This window comes from Mesoplodon densirostris, chromosome 3 (assembly GCF_025265405.1).
Source record: "Mesoplodon densirostris isolate mMesDen1 chromosome 3, mMesDen1 primary haplotype, whole genome shotgun sequence".
Lineage (NCBI taxonomy): Eukaryota > Metazoa > Chordata > Mammalia > Artiodactyla > Ziphiidae > Mesoplodon > Mesoplodon densirostris.
Window position 1 is genome coordinate 101507302 of NC_082663.1, and position 21821 is coordinate 101529122.

At 39.9% G+C, this 21821-nt stretch overlaps 1 protein-coding gene across 1 annotated transcript in view; it reads left to right on the top strand.

The window, feature by feature from the left end:
- Positions 1–16162: 16162 nt before the first annotated feature.
- Positions 16163–21821, top strand: part of PRR16 (proline rich 16) — a 172649-nt gene continuing 166990 nt past the window's right edge. Inside the window, exon 1 of the mRNA XM_060091879.1 lies at positions 16163–16457. Coding sequence (XP_059947862.1) covers positions 16299–16457 — 159 coding nt within the window. The 5' untranslated portion in view covers positions 16163–16298. The remainder of the gene's footprint in view (positions 16458–21821) is intronic.

Sequence of the window (21821 nt, forward strand, 5' to 3'; positions counted from 1 at the left end):
ATGACACTTGCAAACTGTCTGAATTTGCCATGCAGGATTTTCAAACAATTTGCATAAACCGTCTGAATTTGTCATGCAGGATTTTCAAACAATTTGCATGTTTTTCAGATGCTTTCAAATCTTCTTTAAAAAAAAAAAAGTGCAAAATATTTTAACAAGCCAAAGCCACGTGGAATTTTTTTTAGATGCCTTAACTGTGCCCCCAGCCCACCCACCTTGTTATTTTGGTTGGCATTTTCGCAGCATTTTTTTCTCAGTTTTTTGTCCATTTGATGTCAGTCTGTGGTTTTTGGCAGATCAGCTTATTCGTGGGTATATTTTCCCCTTAAATTGTTTTCTCATTCACAGTATTAACATATTCAACAAATCCTTCTCTTGTGGGAATTTATGACAATAATTCTTGATATTAAAGTAGTCCATCAACCCCAAAACTTGTTTCATAGGATCACAATTTTGATTCATAGATTCCAGATTTTGGACTATTTCTATATGGCCACTGCTTTATTGTTTAAAAAGAAGAGAGACAGTGAAGCACTTTGTACTAGTTTTTTTAAAGTTCAAAATAGGGGATAAAGACTTTTCCTTCTGTTAGATACTACACACCTTTGGCATAGTGGTTTTTAAAGGGAACAGTACTACCTTGTAGGGGGCATTTTAGATGTCTGGAGAGCTATTGTGACTGGCATTTACTGGAATGAGGGATATTAAATGTCTGTGCTATGTGGGAAAGGGCTGAACCATTTTCAAATGTCCTGCTAAAATATTAGTTTAGCTAGTGCTAAACACACTGAAAATACAGTCTAGTAGTACTTTGTACATAGTACATTATATATGGTAAGCCGAAAAAGTTTTTATAAAAATTATATGAAAAGCTAAATAAATAGGAGATGGTCATTATGATGGGATACTATAATAGAATAAAGACAATGTCTTAAAATTTATTAACACTAAGCATTTTTCCTCTCAATTATAACATTTACAAATACATACTGAGCTGAAATAGTTTCAATGAATTACAAGTTATTGAAAGAGAAAGACAGCTTGCAAGTATGTAAAAAGATATTAGAAAAGGAATTGACAGAATTAGAACAAATATTTTTTAAGTAATTCACTTTTCTTTTTAAACATCTTTATTGGAGTATAATTGCTTTACGATGTTGTGTTAGTTTCTGCTTTATAACAAAGTGAATCAGTTATACATATACATATGTCCCCATATCTCTTCCCTCTTGCGTCTCCCTCCCTCCCACCCTCCCTATCCCACTCCTCTAGGTGGTCACAAAGCACCAAGCTGATCTATCTGTGCTATGCGGCTGATTCCCACTAGCTATCTATTTTATGTTTGGTAGTGTATATATGTCCATGCCACTCTCTCATTTTGTCCCAGCTTACCCTTCCCAATCCCCATATCCTCAAGTCCATTCTCTAGTAGGACTGTATCTTTATTCCGGTCTTGCCCCTAGGTTCTTCATGACTATACTTTTTTTTTTTTAGATTCCATATATATGTGTTAGCATACGGTATTTGTTTTTCTCTTTCTGACTTACTTCACTCTGTATGACAGACTCTAGGTCCATCCACCTCACTACAAATACCTCAATTTTCTTTCTTTTTATGGCTGAGTAATATTCCATTGTATATATGTGCCACATCTTCTTTATCCATTCATCTGTCGATGGACACTTAGGTTGCTTCTGTGTCCTGGCTATTGTACATAGAACTGCAATGAACATTGTGGTACATGACTCTTTTTGAATTATGGTTTTCTCAGGGTATATGCCCAGTACTGGGATTGCTGGGTCATATGGTAGTTCTATTTTTAGTTTTTTAAGGAACCTCCATAGTGGCTTTATCAATTTACATTCCCACCCACAGTGCAAGAGGTTTCCCTTTTCTCCACACCCTCTCCAGCATTTATTGTTTGTAGATTTTTTGATGATGGCCATTCTGACTGGTGTAAGATGATATCTCATTGTAGTTTTGATTTGCATTTCTCTAATGATTAATGATGTTGAGCATTCTTTCATGTGTTTGTTGGCAATCTGTATATCTTCTTTGGAGAAATGTCTATTTAGATCTTCTGCACATTTTTGGATTGGGTTGTTTATTTTCTTGATATTGAGCTTCATGAGCTGCTTGTAAATTTTGGAGATTAATCCTTTGTCAGTTGCTTCATTTGCAAATATTTTCTCCCATTCTGAGGGTTGTTTTTTCTTCTTGTTTATGGTTTCCTTTGCTGTGCAAAGGCGTTTAAGTTTCATTAGGTCCCATTTGTTTATTTTGTTTTTATTTCCATTTCTCTAGGAGGTGGATCAAAAAGGATCTTGCTGTGGTTTATGTCATAGAATATTCTGCTATGTTTTCCTCTAAGAGTTTTATAGTGCCTGGCCTTACATTTAGGTCTTTAATCCATTTTGAGTTTATTTTTGTGTATGGTGTTAGGGAGTGTTCTAATTTCATTCTTTTACATGTAGCTATCCAGTTTTCCCAGCATCACTTAATGAAGAGGCTGTCTTTTCTCCACTGTATATTCTTGCCTCCTTTATTAAAGATAAGGTGACCATATGTGCGTGGGTTAATCTCTGTGCTTTCTATCTTGTTCCATTGATCTATATTTCTGTTTTTGTGCCAGTACCATACTGTCTGGATTACTGTAGCTTTGTAGTATAGTCTGAAGTCAGGGAGCCTGATTCCTCCAGCTCCATTTCTCTTTCTCAAGATTGCTTCAGCTATTCAGGATCTTTTGTGTTTCCATACAAATTGTGAAATTTTTGGTTCTAGTTCTGTGAAAAATGCCAATGGTAGTTTGATAGGGATTGCATTGAATCTGTAGATTGCTTTGGGTAGTAAAGTCATTTTCACAATGTTGATTCTTCCAACCCAAGAACATCCAACCCAAGAACATCTCTCCATCTATTTGTATCATCTTTAATTTCTTTCATCAGTGTCTTATAATTTTCTGCATACAGGTCTTTTGTCTCCTTAAATAGGTTTATTCCTAGATATTTTATTCTTTTTGTTGGAATGGTAAATGGGAGTGTTTCCTTAATTTCTCTTTCAGATTTTTCATCATTAGTGTATAGGAATGCAAGAGATTTCTGTGCATTAATTTTTTATCCTGGTACTTTACCAAATTCATTGATTAGCTCTAGTAGTTTTCTGGTGGCATCTTTAGGGTTCTCTGTGTATAGTATCATGTCATCTGCAAACAGTGACAGCTTTACTTCTTCTTTTCCGTTTTGGATTTCTTTTTCTTCTCTGATTGCTATGGCTAAAACTTCCAAAACTATGCTGAATAATATGGGTGAGAGTGGGCAACATTGTCTTGTTCCTGATCTTAGTGGAAATGGTTTCAGTTTTTCACCATTGAGGACGATGCTGGCTGTGGGTTTGTCATATATGGCCTTTATTATGTTGAGGAAAGTTCCCTCTATGCCTACTTTCTGGAAGGTTTTTATCATAAATGGGTGTTGAATTTTGTCGAAAGCTTTCTCTGCATCTATTGAGATGATCATATGGTTTTTCTCTTTCAATTTGCTAATATGGTGTATGACATTGATTAATTTGTGTATATTGAAGAATCCTTGCATTCCTGGGATAAACCCCTCTTGATTTTGTTGTATGATCCTTTAATGTGCTATTGGATTCTGTTTGCTAGTATTTTGTTGAGGATTTTTACATCTGTGTTCACCAGGGATATTGTCCTGTAGTTTTTTTCCTTTCTGTCATCTTTGTCTGGTTTTGGTGTCAGGGTGATAGTGGCCTCGTAGAATGAGTTTGGGAGTGTTCCTCCCTCTGCTATATTTTGGAAGAGTTTGAGAAGGACAGGTGTTAGCTCTTCTCTAAATATTTTATAGAATTCGCCTGTGAAGGCATCTGGCCCTGAGCTTTCGTTTGTTGAAAGATTTTTATTCACAGTTTCAATTTCAGTGCTTGTGATTGGTCTGTTCATATTTTCTGTTTCTTCCTGGTTCAGTCTTGGAAGGTTGTGCATTTCTAAGAATTTGTCCATTTCTTCCAGGTTGTCCATTTTATTGGCATATAGTTGCTTGTAGTAATCTCTCATGATCCTTTGTATTTCTGCAGCGTCACTTGCTACTTCTCCTGTTTCATATCTAATTCTAGCTGTGGTACACTAACCCCTTCAGGCTGTGTTCACGCAGCCAGTCCTCTCCCTGGGATCCGAATGAAGCCCGAGCCTCAGCTCCCAGCCCCACCCTCCCTGGCAGGTGAGCAGACAAGCCTCTTGGGCTGGTGAATGCCTGTCGGCACTGATCCTCTGTGCGGGAATCTCTCCGCTTTGCCCTCCGTACCCCTGTTGCTGCGCTCTCCTCCGTGGCTCCGAAGCTTCCACCCTCCGCCACCCGCAGTCTCTGCCCGCGAAGGGACTTCCTAGTGTGTGGAAACCTTTCCTCCTTCACAGCTCCCTCCCACTGGTGCAGGTCCCGCCCCTATTCTTTTGTCTCTGTTTTTTTTTTTTTTTCTTTTGCCCTACCCAGGTACGTGGGGGAGTTTCTTGCTTTTTGGGCGGTCTGAGGTCTTCTGCCAGCGTTCAGTAGGTGTTCTGTAGAGTTGTTCCACATGTAGATGTATTTCTGATTTATTTGTGGGGAGGAAGGTGATCTCCACGTCTTACTCTTCTGCCATGTTGAAGCTCCCAAGTAATTCACTTAAAATAAAGAAAAATTTTATTTATTTATTTGTCTGCGCTGGGTCTTAGTTGCAGCATGCAGGATCTTTAGATGCAGCATGCAGAATCTTTTAGTTGTGGCATGCAGAATCTAGGTCCCTGACCAGGGATCAATCCCAGGACCCCTGCATTGGGAGTGCAGAGCCTTAGTCACTGGACTACCAGGGAAGTCCTGAACAAATATTATTAAAATAGCAGAGATATCAAGGTTTTGATCATTCCATTAATGAGAATTAATGAGAGATGGTTATAATATTTCATATGTGGCCACCCAACACATACATATTAAATTTTAAAACAAAATAAGAAATCTGTGTTGTGAAAAGTTACATACTTATTTTTGTTGTATTGCCAAGTTAACAGTTTTTCTATCTTATTCTGATACTGTCTTTGGCAGTCTCCTATACTAGTTTTCTAGAGTCTCTAGCATTAATGATTTCTTGTTCTAATTGTTGCTGTCTTTCAAAGGATATTATTAGCAAAATCTTTTAAAGTACTAGAGATTGGCTGTATGTCTCAAGATGTGGGGATGTTTTAAGGTAGGAGAAATCACTTTTATGATACCTCATTATTATACAATGCTTTCAAAAAGAATTTGTTTAGGGACAGCTAACGTTCTCTTGACCTGTTTGTATCATTCAAGGGTCCACGTATGAAGGTCTGATTCTGGTCATTTGTTGATTCTATGATTTCCAGCTAATCTTGTAATTTCTCTGAACTCAGTATATATATCAGTAAGTCTAAAATGTAATATTTGGATTATATGGCTTTTAAGTAATTTCCACTCCTGAAATACTAAGATTTTCTGAACTCTTGCTACAATTAGTGTTTTCCATTAGTGTGCAAACATCTTCTTATTTTGTGATGTTGACTATTTTTATATGAGAAACTTTAGAGTGCTACTTGGTCTTTGAATGGTATATTATTTACATAAATAATTCAGTTCTCGTTAGGAGAATAGTGTATGGCCATTTGACTTCATACTGTACGGTGTATGCATTCTGCTTCTTTTTCCTTCATTCCACCAAAATGCATCATTACCAGATTATGTATGCCTTTTAATTATATTTCAAAACATTAGAATGAACATTTGCAAATAACATATATTCAAAATCTTAAAATCATACTTGACTGCTTTCTTATTGATGTATTGAATTAGTTACCAGAGAATGTGTCTGATAACTCCTTATCATTCCTGAAAATCTATGGATTATTTCCAATTCAGGCTCACTACTCCTACTTAGTTTAAACCCCTAGGCTGTATGCACATCCAAAGCAACCATCCTACCTGGGCAAAGTGCTCTCTCTCTCTCCCTAATCCTTTCTGTCCATTACGGAAGCTTTAATATTCAACTTTACACCTTGTAAATTATAAAATCTCAGAGTGCACTGCTCACATCTACACTCTGTGTACTAGCCAACCTCCAAGGCATATCTCAAACACTGTCTAAGAGATGTCACCACTTCATGTAATTTTAGAACTCCTCAGGTAGACAATACCTGTTTCAGGGAGCTCTGCCTGCCATAACAAAACACCATAGATTGAGTGGCTTAAAGAGTAGGAATTCATCTTCTCACAGTTCTGGAGGCTGAGACGTCCAAGTTTAAGTTATCAGCAGATTTGTCTCCTGGTGAGAGTTCTCTTCCTGGCTTGCTCTTCCTCTTCTTCCTGTGTCCTCACATGGCCTTTCCTTGGTACTTGTACATGGAGAGAGAAAGAGAAATAGAGAAAGGTGAGGGTGGAGAGTGGGGAAAAGGGAAAATCTTTTCCTCTTCTTCTAAGACCACTAATCCTATCTTGAAGTCCCATCCTCATGACCTCATCTAACCCTAACTGCTTCCCAAAGTCCCCATCTCCAAATATTGTAACATAGGGTTAGGGCTTGAACATATGAATTTTGAGGGGAAGTGAACATTCAGTCTACACCATTCTGCCCTTGGCCCCCCAAATCCATGTCCTTCTGACATGCAAAATACATCCATTTCATCCCAACAATCCCCAAAGTCTTAATTCATTCCACCATCAACTTTAAAATCTGAAGTCCAAAATCTCATCGAGGTATCATCTAAATCAGATATGGGTGAGACATGAGGTATAATTCTGTTACCAAAAGTGGGATTGGGCTGCTCGCCACTCTAAAGCCAATACTCAAGAGGCAAATTTGGTGAAAAGGAAAGTTTGCTTTATTTCAGAGGCCAGCAACCGGAGGAGAGGGTGGACTTGTGTCAAAGGCCGACTCCACCCACTGACAATCAGTGGGCAAGAGCTTTTATAGGCGGAGGGAGGGGGCTACACGCAGAAGCAGCATAGTCAGCTCTGACAGTCATCTTGAAATTGGTCATGCAGTGGTCTGATCAATGTCATTTTGATTGTTTTAAGTACAGTTAATCTTCAGTTCCAGGGTCATTTTTTCCCATTTCTTTGAAGCTAGTTCTTGGAATTGTGGCAGTTTATGTCATGGCTACATTCTGGTCATCATGTAGTTAACTTCTTCCACCTGGTGGGGATTTCAGTATCTACAAGACAGCTCACAGGACATGGCTCAGTACATTATCTACAGCCCTTGAGGAGGAACTAAAGGTTCTTGACTTTGCTTATTGACTACACTATAATTATTTTGACTGCTTTCCTTTGCTTCTGCATTTTCTCACTTCTCTGATTAAACTTATTCTTTGGTTAATGTTTTTCTACAGACAAAAGGCAGGCAGAGGACATGGTGGCTGGGGCAGCGGGTGGGGGAGTGAGACCATAGGGCCCTGCTCTGTTTCAATTCATCCTGAGGCAAAATTACTCTCTATATGTGAACCTGTGAAACCAGATAAGTTAATGTGCTTCCAAAATACAATGGTGGCATAGGATAGGCATTTCCATTCCAAAAGGGAGAAACAGGAAAGAAGGAAAGAGTGATGGGTCCCCAGCAAGTCCAAAACCTGACAAGGTAAATTCCATCAGATCTTGGTGCTGGAAAATAATACTCTTTGGTTCAATGCTCTGCTCCACAGGCCCACGGTGGCATCAGTTCTGCCTTCAGGAACTGCTGAAGTGGTGATCCTCCCTCCGTGACTCTGATGCGTGGGGGTCATACCCCCAAGATCCTGGGTAACCCTGTCCCATAGCTTTGCAGGGTTGGCTCGTTCCCAAGTCTTTGGATGAAAGCCATCTGACCTGTTAAATCCATGGTGGTGGCCCTGATGATCTCTAAATGATCTCTGGGATCTTTCTTTCCAATTCTTGAAGGAGAGTACACATTTCCATCCTCACAGAATTATGATCCAGCTCTATAGAATCTAAGAAGTCTGACATCCTTCTTTCATTTTGTTCTATCTCTGTCCCCTTCAGCTCAAACTGGCTGTATTTCAGTTTCTATAGTATCTTTGATTGATAGTCCAGCCTCACCCTTGGTGTTCTCTTCTGAACATGATTTCTTATTTTTTTACAAAATAGTCAGACTGAGAATTTTCCAAATCTTTAAGTTCTGGTTCCTTTCTTGCTTAGCAATCCCTCCTTTAGTTCATCTTTCTTTTTTTCATTATGCTATAAGCAGTCAGGAGGAACTAGACTGCTCCTTCAACATTTGCTTGGAAACCTCTTCAGTTAAATATCCAGTTTCATCAGTCACAAGTTCTGTCTTCCATAAAACACTTGAACACTGACATACTTTAGCCAAGTACTTTGTCACTTTATAATAAGGATAGCCTTTCTTCCAACTCCCAATAACATGTCCTTTTGTCTGTATGAGACATTACCAGAATGCCCCTTCATGTCCATATTTCTACAAACATCCTATTCATAAGTATTTGTGCACTCTCTAGGGAGATGGAGGCTTTCTCTCCAGATCGCCTCTTTTCTTTCTCAGCCCCCACAAGAATGGCCCAAATGTCCATAGTTCTAGCATGCACCTCAAAACTTTTTCAGCCTCTACCCATTACCCAGTTCCAAAGCTTCTTTCACATTTTTAGGTATATGTTACAGCAGCACTCCACTTCTCAGTACCAAAATCTATTTTAGAGCTACCATGTAATCTAGCAATTGCACTTCTGGGTATATGTATATCCCAAGGAAGTGAAATTAGGATCTCAAAGAGCTATCTGTATCCTCATGTTCACTGAAGCATTATTCACAGTAGGCAAGATATGGAAATAACCTAAGTGTTAGTCAATGGATGAATGGATAAAGATGTGGTGTACATATACAATGAAATATTATTCAGCCATGATAAAGCAAGAAATCTTGCCATTTGTAACAGCATGGATGGAACTTGGGGGTATTTTGCTAAGTAGAATAAGTCAGGCAGAGGAAAACAACTACTGTATGATATCACTTACATGTGGAATCTAAAAAAGCTGAACTCTAGAAACAGAGAGTAGAATGGTGTTTACCAGAGGCTAGAGGGTAAGGAAAAGGGGAGATGTTAGTTATAGGGTGCAGACTTCCAGTTATAAGCTGGGGATCTCAAATATGGCATGGTGATTTTAGCTAATGATACTATAAAATATAATTAAAATTTTCTAAGAGAATAGATCTTAAATGTTCTCACCACAAAAAAGAAATGGTAATTATGTGATGGGATGGAGATGTTAGCTAACGCTATGGTAGTAATCATTTTGCAACATATAAGTGTATCAAATCAACATATCTACATCTAAAGCTTATAAAATATTATGTCAGTTATATCTCAGCCAAGTTAGAAAAACAAAACAAAACAGAATTTATCTTAGCTTGGGCTTCCACACAAAAATATAGTAAACTGGGTGGATTCAACACTGTGATTTATTTTTCTCACAGTTTTGGAGTATAAGCATTACACAGAATGTTCTAGATTGTTTGCAGATTTGGGTCATTCCATCCCAGATGAGAAACTAAAACTGCACATTATCTAGCCGTACACAGTGGATAACATTGGTGACATCTTACAACTAGCAGGATTTGACTTTACATTCCTGAAGGTCAAGGTGTTCCTTAAGCAGGGGGAGGGGTACAACCTCTGCCAAATTCTCTGTCCTTTCTGACTCTATTAGAAACAGTAATGATTCCTGGCCCACCCTTACTCATTTCCTTGGGAAAAAAATCCTGATACTTAACAAGGATAGGGATCTCCAAGTATCTATTAAAATTAATTGGGCTTATGAATGATTGATTAGGATTTTCAATTGTTTTGGTGTTAGCAGGGTTATTGGGTTCTACTAAATGATCAAGTATTCCTTGGTTGTAGCTGAATCACCTTCTATGGAAAGAGGCTGTTAGGCTGTTAAACTGTGCAGAATGGCAACTGGCCATGTTTTAAGGCACCTCTTTGGCCAAGTCTGTAATGGTCCTCGAGTGTTGAAAGTCTCAGGTTATTTCTTCACTTGGTCCAGCATTTTGTAGCTGAGGGGTAGAATGAGATAGAGTACAATGAGATGTCAGGCATGGGTCCCAAGATTTCAGGATAAGTGGAAACTCTTGAAAACTTGGGTGAATGAGAATAATTGTTTCAGCATTTTGCTTGCACACGTGGTGGGGCAGTTCAGCAGCTCTGGGCTGGGGAAGTCTTGAAAGGGGTTCCTGGACTCAATTCCAAGTTGTGTGTGTGTGTGTGTGTGTCTGTGTGTGTCTGTGTGTAGGCTTCCCCATGCCAACAAGCAATTCTCAGATACCAGCAGCATGTCTGAGGATTCAGCTCAATTCTGACACTATCTATGGGAAGATAGAATTTGATTCCACAAATAAAGGGCTTAGTCCCACAACACCACTCTTTACTTCAAACACCAATCACAAGCCGAGGTTGTTGTCTGTACTTCTGACTGACTGGCTTTAAATCAGAGGTACCTACACCCCCCTCTTTGGGTTTGAAGAACTTGATAGAACTGCTCACAGAACTCAGGAAAACCCATTACTCACTGGATTACTGATTTATTATAAAAGGATATTAAATGGGACAAATCAACAGTGAGATGAAGAGATACATAGGGTGAGGTGCAGAACAGAGGAGTTTCTGTCCACATAAAGGTTGGGACCCAGTACGGTGACACTTGGAAACATTCTTATTCCCCAACTTGAAAGCTCTCTGAAGAGGAGGGCCAGAAACTGTTCTTCTCGGTTTTTATGGAGGCTTCATTCCATAGTCATGGAATGACTATATCACTGGTCAGTGGTGATTGATTTAACCTCAAGCACCTCATCTCTTTCTGGGAATCAGGGGGTGGGATTTAAAGTCCCAACTTTCTAATCACATGGTTGGTTCTCCTGGCATCCAGCCTCCTCCCTTGGGTGGGATCCAAAAGGCACTTCCTTGTAGCATTTTCAAGAACTGAGAACAAAAGACCAAACATTATGTCATTGCTCTTATTGCCCAGGAAATTCCAAGGGTTTTAGGAGCTATGTTCATCTGTATAACCAATGATATATATGTATATATAATAACCAACAATATATAATTTCACAATATTAATTTTGCAGGTCTTTAGAGCTGACTCAAAAATAGGAATGGATGAGGGGGTTGGTGGCTCTTTTCATGGGTAAACGAAATGTTAAAACAAAGACTTGAGTGCAGCTAGCTTTGGGAATCAAAACAATTTTAAATTGTCAATCTGAAGTGTGAGAAAAAAGAAAGGTATATAATCCAATCTAAAGGCTATATGGTAGATAACTTTTTATTTTCACAGGGGCACACCTCCTCCTTTGAAGGAGAAATAGGCTACAGGTGTAGGCAACTTAATCCAAGTTGGGCCAGTCATTTAACTTCCTCATCACCAGTTACTAACCCAAGTAGGACCATTGCTAATTCATATGATGTCTTTCTTTGTATGAATTTGAAAACAGTTTTGCTTCCTAAAAATATTTTACTTCCATATTGTCAGAAAATTATAATATACAGAGTTTTGTAGAATGACTCACCTTACTGCCACCTGCTGGAAAATCATGGTAATAAATATACAAATGTATGACTTTTCTCTAAGAGTGGCACAACTGTAAGAGCAGCTTTGCACCTGAGCTGATCACAGTAATTGGCCACGGTGTGTGTCCATGACCTAAGCTGGACCTATCAAAGTCCTCTCCCGGGAGCTTTCTGTAATTATCTCTTTCTTTTCTACGTGCAAAGTTATAAAGATGTGAACCGGGATTTATCATTGACCAAGGTTCAACTTCAAGGAGAAACTAAAGCCAATCTATTAAAAGGGAATGGGATACATAGAAAGAAATAGTCCCAATGGTCCTAGAATTTCTGGCTCCAATTCTACTGGAAAATATTTCTCTCCTTGCCTTTCTATGGTTAAGCTACAAGACAATTTCCTTTGCTCAGTTAAGCAAAAGTTCAGTTTCTGTCTCATGGATAAAAAGTAAGGAAAAAAAATATTAAGTATACATTGACTTTGTAAAATAAACTGACTAGTTAGCAAAGAGGGCAATAAAGAGATACTCTGAGGTACAATATTTTATATTAGAGTCATATGTGGAATTATCTAATTGTTCTTGCTGGGACTGTGCCTTGCTAAACCTAGTGGCACATCTACTCCATAGCGTAGATTCTTGCCTAAAGTAGTCATTAAAAAAAATATTTGTTGAATTAAATTAGTTTCAAAACACACAGAGATAGACAACACTTCATTCATTCATGTCCCTATCAAGTGTTTATGGAACAGCTACTTCGGAATAGAAAAAGTTCTAATTACTCAGGGTACTATTGTACAATGGGTATTTGTATTTAAACTTCCAGATCACATTTGTTTGTTTGTTTGTTTTTACCAATATACATCTATAGTAGATAGCCATCATGCCAAAAGCAATTGCTACATAAAAAGGAGATATTCTCTAGACAAATGGAGACAACTCCACAAGTCTGAGTCAACATGAGGTTCTAGCTCCCAATTTGTATTCCCTAGATGTGAAAATTTGGAGGTACCATTTAACCTCCCAAGGCATTGTTTTCTCATCTATAACATGAAGAGATGTAACTGGATGATCTTTAAGGCTTTCTAGCTAAAAAGAAACCTAAAGTTTTCTTTCAATCTCTCAAACCAGTGGTTTTCAGAGGCTGGTCTTTCTCCAGCAGCCTAGAAACTTGTTAAAATGCAAATTTCAAACCCCACCCCAGACTTACTAGATCACACACTCTGGGGGTGGGATCCCGCAATCTGTATTTTAACAAGCTCTGATGTGTGCCAGATTTGCAAATCACTGCCTAGGCATATCATGTACAGTATATTTCTTAGTCAATGTATACGTGGAGAACTTTACTCATTTTTCTCTGTTGCGTTTCACTAATGGCATTTTCTCTCCTATCCACGTTGTTTGCCAGTATTTTTCACCCAGTGAAAACTATTTTGGTGGAAACAAAGTTGTCATTCCTTTATTTTTTTCTTTTTCTTAATGTTTTCAAATATCTCTAATGACTTTATTGGATTTTACAAGCAAAGTTTATGCAAAAGAAAAAAAAAAGAAAGAAAACCAAGCGACGTCATTATAAGAGCGATGTTATATTATGCATATCCTTTATTATGGTGGTATATTGATAAAAGCTGCTGTCAACAAAATGGGACAAATATTTTGGGAATATTCTTGAGCTCTTTGTGAATTAAAAAGTATGTCAGTGTCATAGCATTCCTCATGCAGGTTAATTATTAGAGATTGAATGCAACAGATTAAACACACACATGCACACACACATACATACACACACGGGAAAATATTGATAAATGCCTGTAAGTGAACAACCACTAGGTGATCTCCTATAATTATGCAACCCTTCCTGCTGCAACCCTCAGAAAATGTTGACTAAAGATACAGAAAGAATAACATTCTGGGTGAACAATCATTTCTACAAATAAGACACTTTTCTATTAGCAGTCTGTTATTCTAAGTTTGTAAGTGATGTGGTTTGAGTATGTACCCATTTGCCTCTAGCACTAGTACATAAACAGATTTATGAACACATTAATAAGAAATTTTATTAGGTGTCACTTTTGTTGTGTGGTCCCCATAATTTGGCTTTAAAACATCATATATGTGAATCTCTGACAGAGTGCAGGATGTGCCAAAGGAGTGACTAATTTTTCCACAAAGGTGATAAAAAAAATAGAAAGCAAATAGATTTGACGTATATCCTTGTGTCCTTCTTATTGTCTCCTTCCCCTCAATATCTTTAACTCTTTTTGTAAAACTTTCTTCTTTAGAAATATTTTATCCATACCTGATTAATGACTAAAAGATAGTGGTAGTCATCACTGCTGGGGGTCGACTAGCTTTGTTAGTTTGGGTTTGGAAGCCAATTACAACTTTTCCCTTTCAGTTAACTCCATATTGTATTTAAATATAGATAGATAGATAGATAGATAGGTAGATAGATGATAACCATTATTTAAGAGTGAATTGTGATATGGATGTGCATAATGTGTTTTAAAGTAATAATTATGATTCAGTTTTGAGCCAAAATAGTTTGGCTCATTGCTAGCAATGGATACCATAGGAGAACAGAATTTTTTTTAATCATTAGTGAAGAGATTCAGAGTGGCATGGAAATATCCTTATATTAACAAGAGGATTATTTTGTCAGTGTAAGAAAAACACCACCTCCTTTCCTCTTTTCCAGTATTCTTGCTTAACTTCATCATTTTTGAGTTTTGGGGGCTTCCCTATTCACTTGCCTACTATTAAGAGTCAAAAATTCTAATATAAAGGAGCAGTACCTTCCCTTTTTCTCACATTCTTTCCCGCTATTTCTGACCACTTATCCATCTTCAGATACGAAATAAGAGTATAGTTAAAGATTAGGAATTTACCGTGGGGGAGTTTGTAAACCTGATGTATATATTTTTTACTGTTACACCTTTATACAATAAAGAAGAACCTGCAGAGACAGGGCACTTAAAAATATATATTCTCTCTGCCTTAGACAACTCAAGCATATTACTTATTTAACACTTCTAATAATTTCTTCCCTCTTCTCCTCTCCAATTTGCTTAGTGCACACTGGTTCCTTTATTCTTTCCTTATTTTAATTTTCTTCCAGCAACTTCTGCTTTCTACCTTTCTTTTTCCTCTGATTTTTCAATGCATTTTTCAATGTTGTTATTCTTTTGATAACACTTCTAAATTTCTATTTTTCTTCTGTTGTCTCTTTTTTCTTCCATATTTCAAATACGACTTCCAAGGATTTTATCAAGATGAATTATTCAGAATGAAGAGAGTGAATATGAGGGGTTTATGGAACGAGGAAGAGGAGAGCTGCCAAGATTTTCTTCATGTATAGAAGCATAATGGAACAATCTGGGGTGTGAGAAGCAAGAGACAGAGGTCCTTGCTAAGGCATGACTAAATGGGAAGCTTATTAAAATAATGATTTGGAGTAGAGTGTATGAAGAAAATAAAGTAGATCCAGGCTTCCAGGTCAGTAGCTAATAACCCATGGGTTTGCTACTAAGGAAATTAAAACTTTAACTAATGAGAATCCTAGCCACCTACTGAGAATGAAACTGAAGGCTTCCTGTTAACTCCCCTCCCTGGGTCATTTTGACAAAACAATCAGAAAGTTATTTCCTCTTTATTTAGTTGCAAAAGACTTGAAATGGATACAAAAAAGAAAAAAAAAAAGTTGGTGGCAAACTCTTCTTATTCAGCTTTCACAAGAGGATATCCAGTGTATTTCCCCTGCATCCAAAACATACATCATCATAGGCCATGAAAAGAGGAAAGACAGTTAAGAAAACAAAAACAAAAACAAAAAACGGGAGCTGTCCCAGATAAGTACAGCCAAGATGACTCAGACAGTCTCACAGGGGATTTTTGATGAGAGGACTTCCAATTAATAAATCCTCTATTAGTTCTGTGGAATCAGCAGGATTAAGCTACCTCTTTCAAGAACACTGGTTAAATATCATGATTCCAGGAGGTGAGGGGTCGATTTTATCCACACCTCTTTTTATTTCTGCACAGGTAAGAACACCTCTGTTTAACTCTTGGGTGAGTAGGAGAGTGATTGGAGGCCTTCGGGACACACTTTGGCCCTGGATGAACATTTAGGGTCGCTTTACTAGCCCTAAATTAAACTCTGACCCTACTGTGGTTCTTAATCGATCAGAAAGTGTGGTGGGGATCCGGGTCTCTGCTGGTGGGTGAAACAGAAGGAATCCAAGCTGGATGTGACAAGACATACAGCAGGATATGATGGTGAGGGCATTTCAGTATCAAGACGAGAGGGTGGGCAGGACACGAACTTATCACCCGGCTCCCTGACGCCCAGGTGTTCTGGGAGAGATCCCGGGGGGATCTCCCCACGTGCCGCGGGGCCTGCAGCTGACAGCCAGAGACCGGCGGCCAGGCGCCCCTCTCCGCGGGCGGGGAGCGAGCGCCTGTGTGCGCGCGAGCGGCGGGCGGCGGCGGGAGGAGGCGCAGGCGCGCTGTTCGCCCGTCTGCAGCCCCGCGCCGAGCGCCGCGTCTCGGAGAGTTGATGGCAGCACCACAGTGCGGCCACCCGGCCGAGCGCCGAGCGCAGCCACCCGTCGCTGCCCGGGGAGCGTCCAAGATGTTGGGGGACTGGGGCGGCAGCGGCCGCCGCGGCGCCAGGGACCGGGGCGCGCAGCAGCCTCCGCTCGCCAGCCTGTGCTGACCTGCCTCGCTTGCCCCCAAAGAATGTCAGCCAAGTCCAAGGGGACCCCCTCCTCGTCCTCTCCAGCCGAGGGACCGCCGGCAGCCTCCAAAACCAAGGTGAAGGAACAGATCAAGATCATCGTGGAGGATCTGGAATTAGTCCTGGGCGACCTGAAGGACGTGGCCAAGGAACTTAAGGAGGTGAGAGGTGCGGGGTGTGGGGAAGGAGTTCGTCGCCTTTCCCCCGCTGGGGTTCCCGGTCCCGTTTTCACTGGGGACCGCCAGATTTCTTAACTCAAGGGAAACTATAGAAAGACGCCTGCAGACGGACTTTCTTTCCTCCGGCGACTCCTGAGAAGAGTTGTTGCACTTTCTTTTTTTTTAATCAGGAAGAAATCAACTAGTGTTTTAATCGATGCACCTGGGATGGTGAGAGGGGTGAACACGCGTGTCTCGGTTTGTGTGTGTGTGTGTGTGCTGGGGAAGGGGATTCACTGGGGGTGTGTCGACAGAGGAAGAAACCAGCAACCGGCCGGAGGGTGCAAGATGCTTCTCTCCTGCCCTCTTGCTCCCCCAGAGTCCGCTGGCAAGTCTCTCCTTGCCTGGCAGCCTCCTCAGGCCGGGGCTGAAAGGGGGCCGGGTTCCGGGCCCTGGGCCAGGCCCGAGAGGGCAGCCTGGGAGAAGCTCGGCTCCGGCCCCCCTTCCCGCTTCCCGAGCCCAGCTGGAAGGAAGGCGACCCGGGGCTGCTGGCTGGAGAGCCCAGACTTGGGGATGTAAAGGGGGTCTGGGACTTCCTCACTTTCGCACTTCCTGAGGCATCCCCTGCTCTCCTCGGAATGTCCCTCCCAGTAACTCCGGGCCTTCTCGCCACCCCACCTCCTTTTTTCCTCCTATCTTGTCGCCGGTTGGCATAGAACCTGGGGCGCAGGGCGCGTCGGTGAGTGAGTTTGTGTGTGTGTGTGTGTTTGGTGTGCGTGCACCAGCGTCTTGCCACTTGAGTCCTGGATCTTGGGAATCAGGACTGTTGTGTTTCTTTGTCGCTCCCCCCAACCCCCATTCTACTTCTGCCCTCCCACCCCCACCAGCGTTGATGCGGATAGAAAGAAGCGGAGGCAGTGTCAAGGCTGAGGATGCGTAACTCAGGCTGCAGCTCAGGGCGGGGGCGAGGGCAGGGTTGGGAGGGGTGGGGTCTCCCGCGAGCCCGCGGGTGGTGTCTCGGAGCTGGTGGCAGAGTCCCAGCCCAGTATTCCGCTACTGACTGGGTGCCTGGGGCTGTTCTCTGCCAGGGAGTCCGCACCCCTAGTTGCAGGAGAGCTGACACTGTAACTTCGAAGGTGGTGGCCGCAGTGGGAAGGGAAGGGGTGGGGCGTAGTCTAGGTCTAAAATTATAATCCTGCTTCAAAGGCCAAGAGGGAAGAGATTGAGGGTCGTTTGGATGGCTGGCCTCTAGAGACTGACCTCCTCTGTCCAATTTCCAATCCAAATGTGAGGATAGAGCCCTCCTTCTTTCTCCTCCTCTCCCTGTTACCTCTGTGAACTGAACTCCGCGTTTGTTACCAAGTACAAGTCTGTTAAAATGACCCATTCATCGGCAGGGTTTGGTTTGCAAATGGCAAATGCCATTCTTGTAGGTTGCTCCACTGGCAGAACATAATTACTACTGAGGTCCTGAGAGCGGAGATTGATACAGATGATAGATGCGAGGAGGAAACTTGTTCGTGTTTCAGGGCTTCTCTAGGATCATTGTTTCACAACTGGTTGACAGATGGCGAGGTTATGCATAGAAATTCAAGCCTAAAGATGCTGTTTGTTTCTTTGTTATCCTTTTATTTGACATCTTTGGCAGGCTGTATTTTCATCCGAAACATGATGGCGTTTTAAAAAACGAACAAATTTGGGCAAGTTCCTTTTGGCAGAATTGTGCTTTACGGTTGTTGAGGTTTCTAAGATGGGGGATGTGGGAAACCTACATCATCACAGAAACGTATTTACTGCTTCAGCAAGGAGGCTGAGATTAAGAGAAAGTAGTCAATCAAAACTCCGCATCTATGGGCACATACTTCTTATGTTACGATGTGTCACTCCACTCCTTATTTTAGACAGAATAAATGACAAGAAACTGCACATGGTCCCAGTTCTGCTTTGCATCATTATTCTGTACATGTTTGGAGACCAGGTAGATCTATAGTGAAACTTTTAACCTCACTATAGCTCTTGGATAGAATCACAAAGAAATGTTTCAGGGAGTCTGTGGATCTCTCTCCCTTTCACTCTTTCTGTTTTCATTTGCTTGAGCATTTTTATTAGGGAAAAAACAAACAAACAGTTATAAAAGGAATAGAAAAGCATAGGTAATGTAAAACCAAGTAAATGAAAAGATCTGTCTTCTAGACAGATCTAGAGATAAAATTTTATCTTGATGCTTTGTAAGCTTTGATTGGGTGCCAGGCCCTGTCTGGCTAAAAATTTCACCCTTGAGAGTGGAATTTATGAATGATAAATGATTTGATGTGATTATTAATTACTTTTGTGAGGATATCATCATCCTAGGTTTGCACATGGAGTTGTGGATACTATGTCTGAATCTCAAAACACTGGCCATTTATGTAATAGGAGAGATAGTTATTTCAAGAACAAAATATTTATAGGGCATGTTTAACCTATGACATCTTGCAGTTGTCCGGCATTTATCTTTTTAAGATAATATTGCACACATGACTGAACCTGTTTTTGATGTAATTTTGAATGGAGGAGTAACAAAACTTTGTAAATCACAAACCTGTTGGTGCCTACACCTATGACTTGTAAATATAAATGTCACTATTCATTAATTGTTACATTCACTATTCTGGTAGCTTATCATTGGTATATACTAAATATAAACAGTTATATTTTGAATTCTAATTCCTTTATTGGCAATGGTATGTGTTTATGCCATAATATATTTTAATATAAGTTAGCATAGAGCTGTTATTAATTTGGAACAGAAATTAGAAATAAGAAAGTGATTATGACTGCATCACTGTATCATTCACCATATGGTATTTGTTTTTTCCCTGACTTTTTCTCTTTTTTTTCTTTTTTTTTAAACATCTTTATTGGAGTATAATTGCTTTACAATGGTGTGTTAGTTTCTGCTTTATAACAAAGTGAATCAGTTATACATATACATATGTCCCTATATCTGCCTTTTTCATTCTAACTAAAATGTAGTATTCTGCATATTTTGTCCTTTATTTTTGCATAAACTCTGCACCAACAATTAGTGCACTTGATTAGCCTTTTGTTTGAGGTTATTTTGAAATTTATTTTCTCTTTAGAAGTCTTCTGGACTTCAGTCATCTGAAAATTCAGGTAGTGGGATAGATTCCAACATAATAGTAGCTGCTTGGAACTCTTTAACAATTAGTAACAGGGACTTCCCTGGTGACAGAGTGGTTAAGAATCCGCCTGCCAATGGAGGAGACATGGGTTCGAGCCCCGGTCCAGGAAGATCCCACATGCCGCAGAATAATTAAGCCCGTGTGCCACAACTACTGACCCTGCTCTGTAGAGCTCGCGAGCCACAACTACTGAGTCCACGTGCTTCAACTCCTGAAGCCTGCGCATCTAGAGCCCGTGCTCCGCAACAAGAGAAGCCACCGCAATGAGAAACCCATGCACCACAACAAAGAGTAGCCCCCGCTCACTGCAACTAGGGAAAGCCTGCACGCAGCAACGAAGATCCAACGCAGCCAAAAATAAATAAATAAATAAATAAATAAATTACTGATGAACAAAAAAATTTTAAAAAAAATGAGTAACAAAATTCTATTATTATTGGTACCTTTTATGATTAGTTATTGCTTAATTATAATTAGATTGTATATTAGAAGAAGAGGAACAGGATTTCTAGGAAGTCTAGGGGCAGATTTATTCTGCCTTCAGAATTTAGTAAAACCTCAAATAACTTGACTTTTCAGAAATAATATGGGTTTCTGGGTCTTCTGTACTATAATGGAAAAGCCTTAAGTATAATTCAACATATTTATTCAGCATCTATTGTGTGCCAAATACTATATTACCTTTTTATTGCTACCAAGATGAATAATTTGGAGTTTCTGGTCTTAGTGAACTCAAAGAATAGGTTGGGCTATATTTATCCTGTCTTTGAACATCAGTAGTGTAAAAAGGCATTACTACTTTTAGTGACCACCACTCTCACTGTGATCTAAGAATACAGAATTGAGAATAAGAATGAGTATATATAGATTTATAAACTGATACTTGGTATGTACTTAGTAGTAAGCTTTTGGTGAAAAGGGTAGTAGAAACTTTAAAAAGATGGTAAGATATGAATTTTAAGAAACTTATGATTTATTCAGACTGTCATGATTAACACAAACGGGTCAGTGCCATATACAGGAGATCACATATCCAAGTGTTACGATTAAACAGTGGAGATTTTCATGAAGGCCAAGTCCTTAGGGAGAATGAAAAGCCAAAAAGGAAAATTTGGGGTCTTTGAGATGTTGGATAAGATTGAAAAGGTAGAAAGGAGAAGCAATTAAGAGGAAATAGCATTGGAGTGCAAGATTAATCCATGTTGCTTTTTTCTACACGTTGAAAATAAAGAAAAAAATAGTGGGGCAACTCTAGAGCTTTAGGGATAAAATTAGCCATTTCCGGGGCAATCCTTTTTCTTTGAAGTAATGCAGAAAAAAAGAGCTATTGCTTTTTTTTGTTTTTTGTTTGTTTGGGTTTTTTTTGCGGTTCGCGGGCCTCTCACTGTTGTGGCCTCTCCCGTTGCGGAGCACAGGCTCCGGACGCGCAGGCTCAGTGGCCATGGCTCATGGGCCCAGCCGCTCCGCAGCATGTGGGATCTTCCCGGACCGGGGCACGAACCCGTGTCCCCTGCATCGGCAGGCGGACTCTCAACCACTGCACCACCAGGGAAGCCCCCAGAGCTATTGCTTTTTAAAGAGAGTTCTCAAATAAGCTGACCTCTCTTGGTATCAATTTGCCTGTTCTTTTGTGGAGATCTCACTGGTAAACTTGTTGTGCATCAAATGTTGGTGTTAATATAGGATCATAGATCTTGTTGTTTAGGGAGCGATTAGAATATATAATAAATAGTCTTCTACTTGGAAACAAAATTCATTGCTGCTTTAGCTGGATTCTTGTTTAGTTTAGACTGATTATAACCTTGAGCATTCTTCATACTGTTTCATTTTACGATTTTAAGTAACAAGACTATTATATGAATTAACTATATGTGTGTGTGTGTATGTATATATGTACATATGTATGTGTGTATATATATATTGCTTAGCCCTGTGAGTAGACATGACCATTATGGAGAAACCAGTAAAGATGAGTTGTTCTGTCTGCTCTGGGATCACTGACTGATTGGACTCCATGAGTAGAAAGGTTTTGTCAGCTTTGTGACTATGGATTGGAAAGCACTCAATGTTTTTCTTATAATGTCATATAAATTAAAATTAAGTTTAATTTTGAAAAGTTTGAAAACCTATAGGAAATGATCCATTTGGGGGCTGATGAAAACAGAATTGATAGAATTAACAA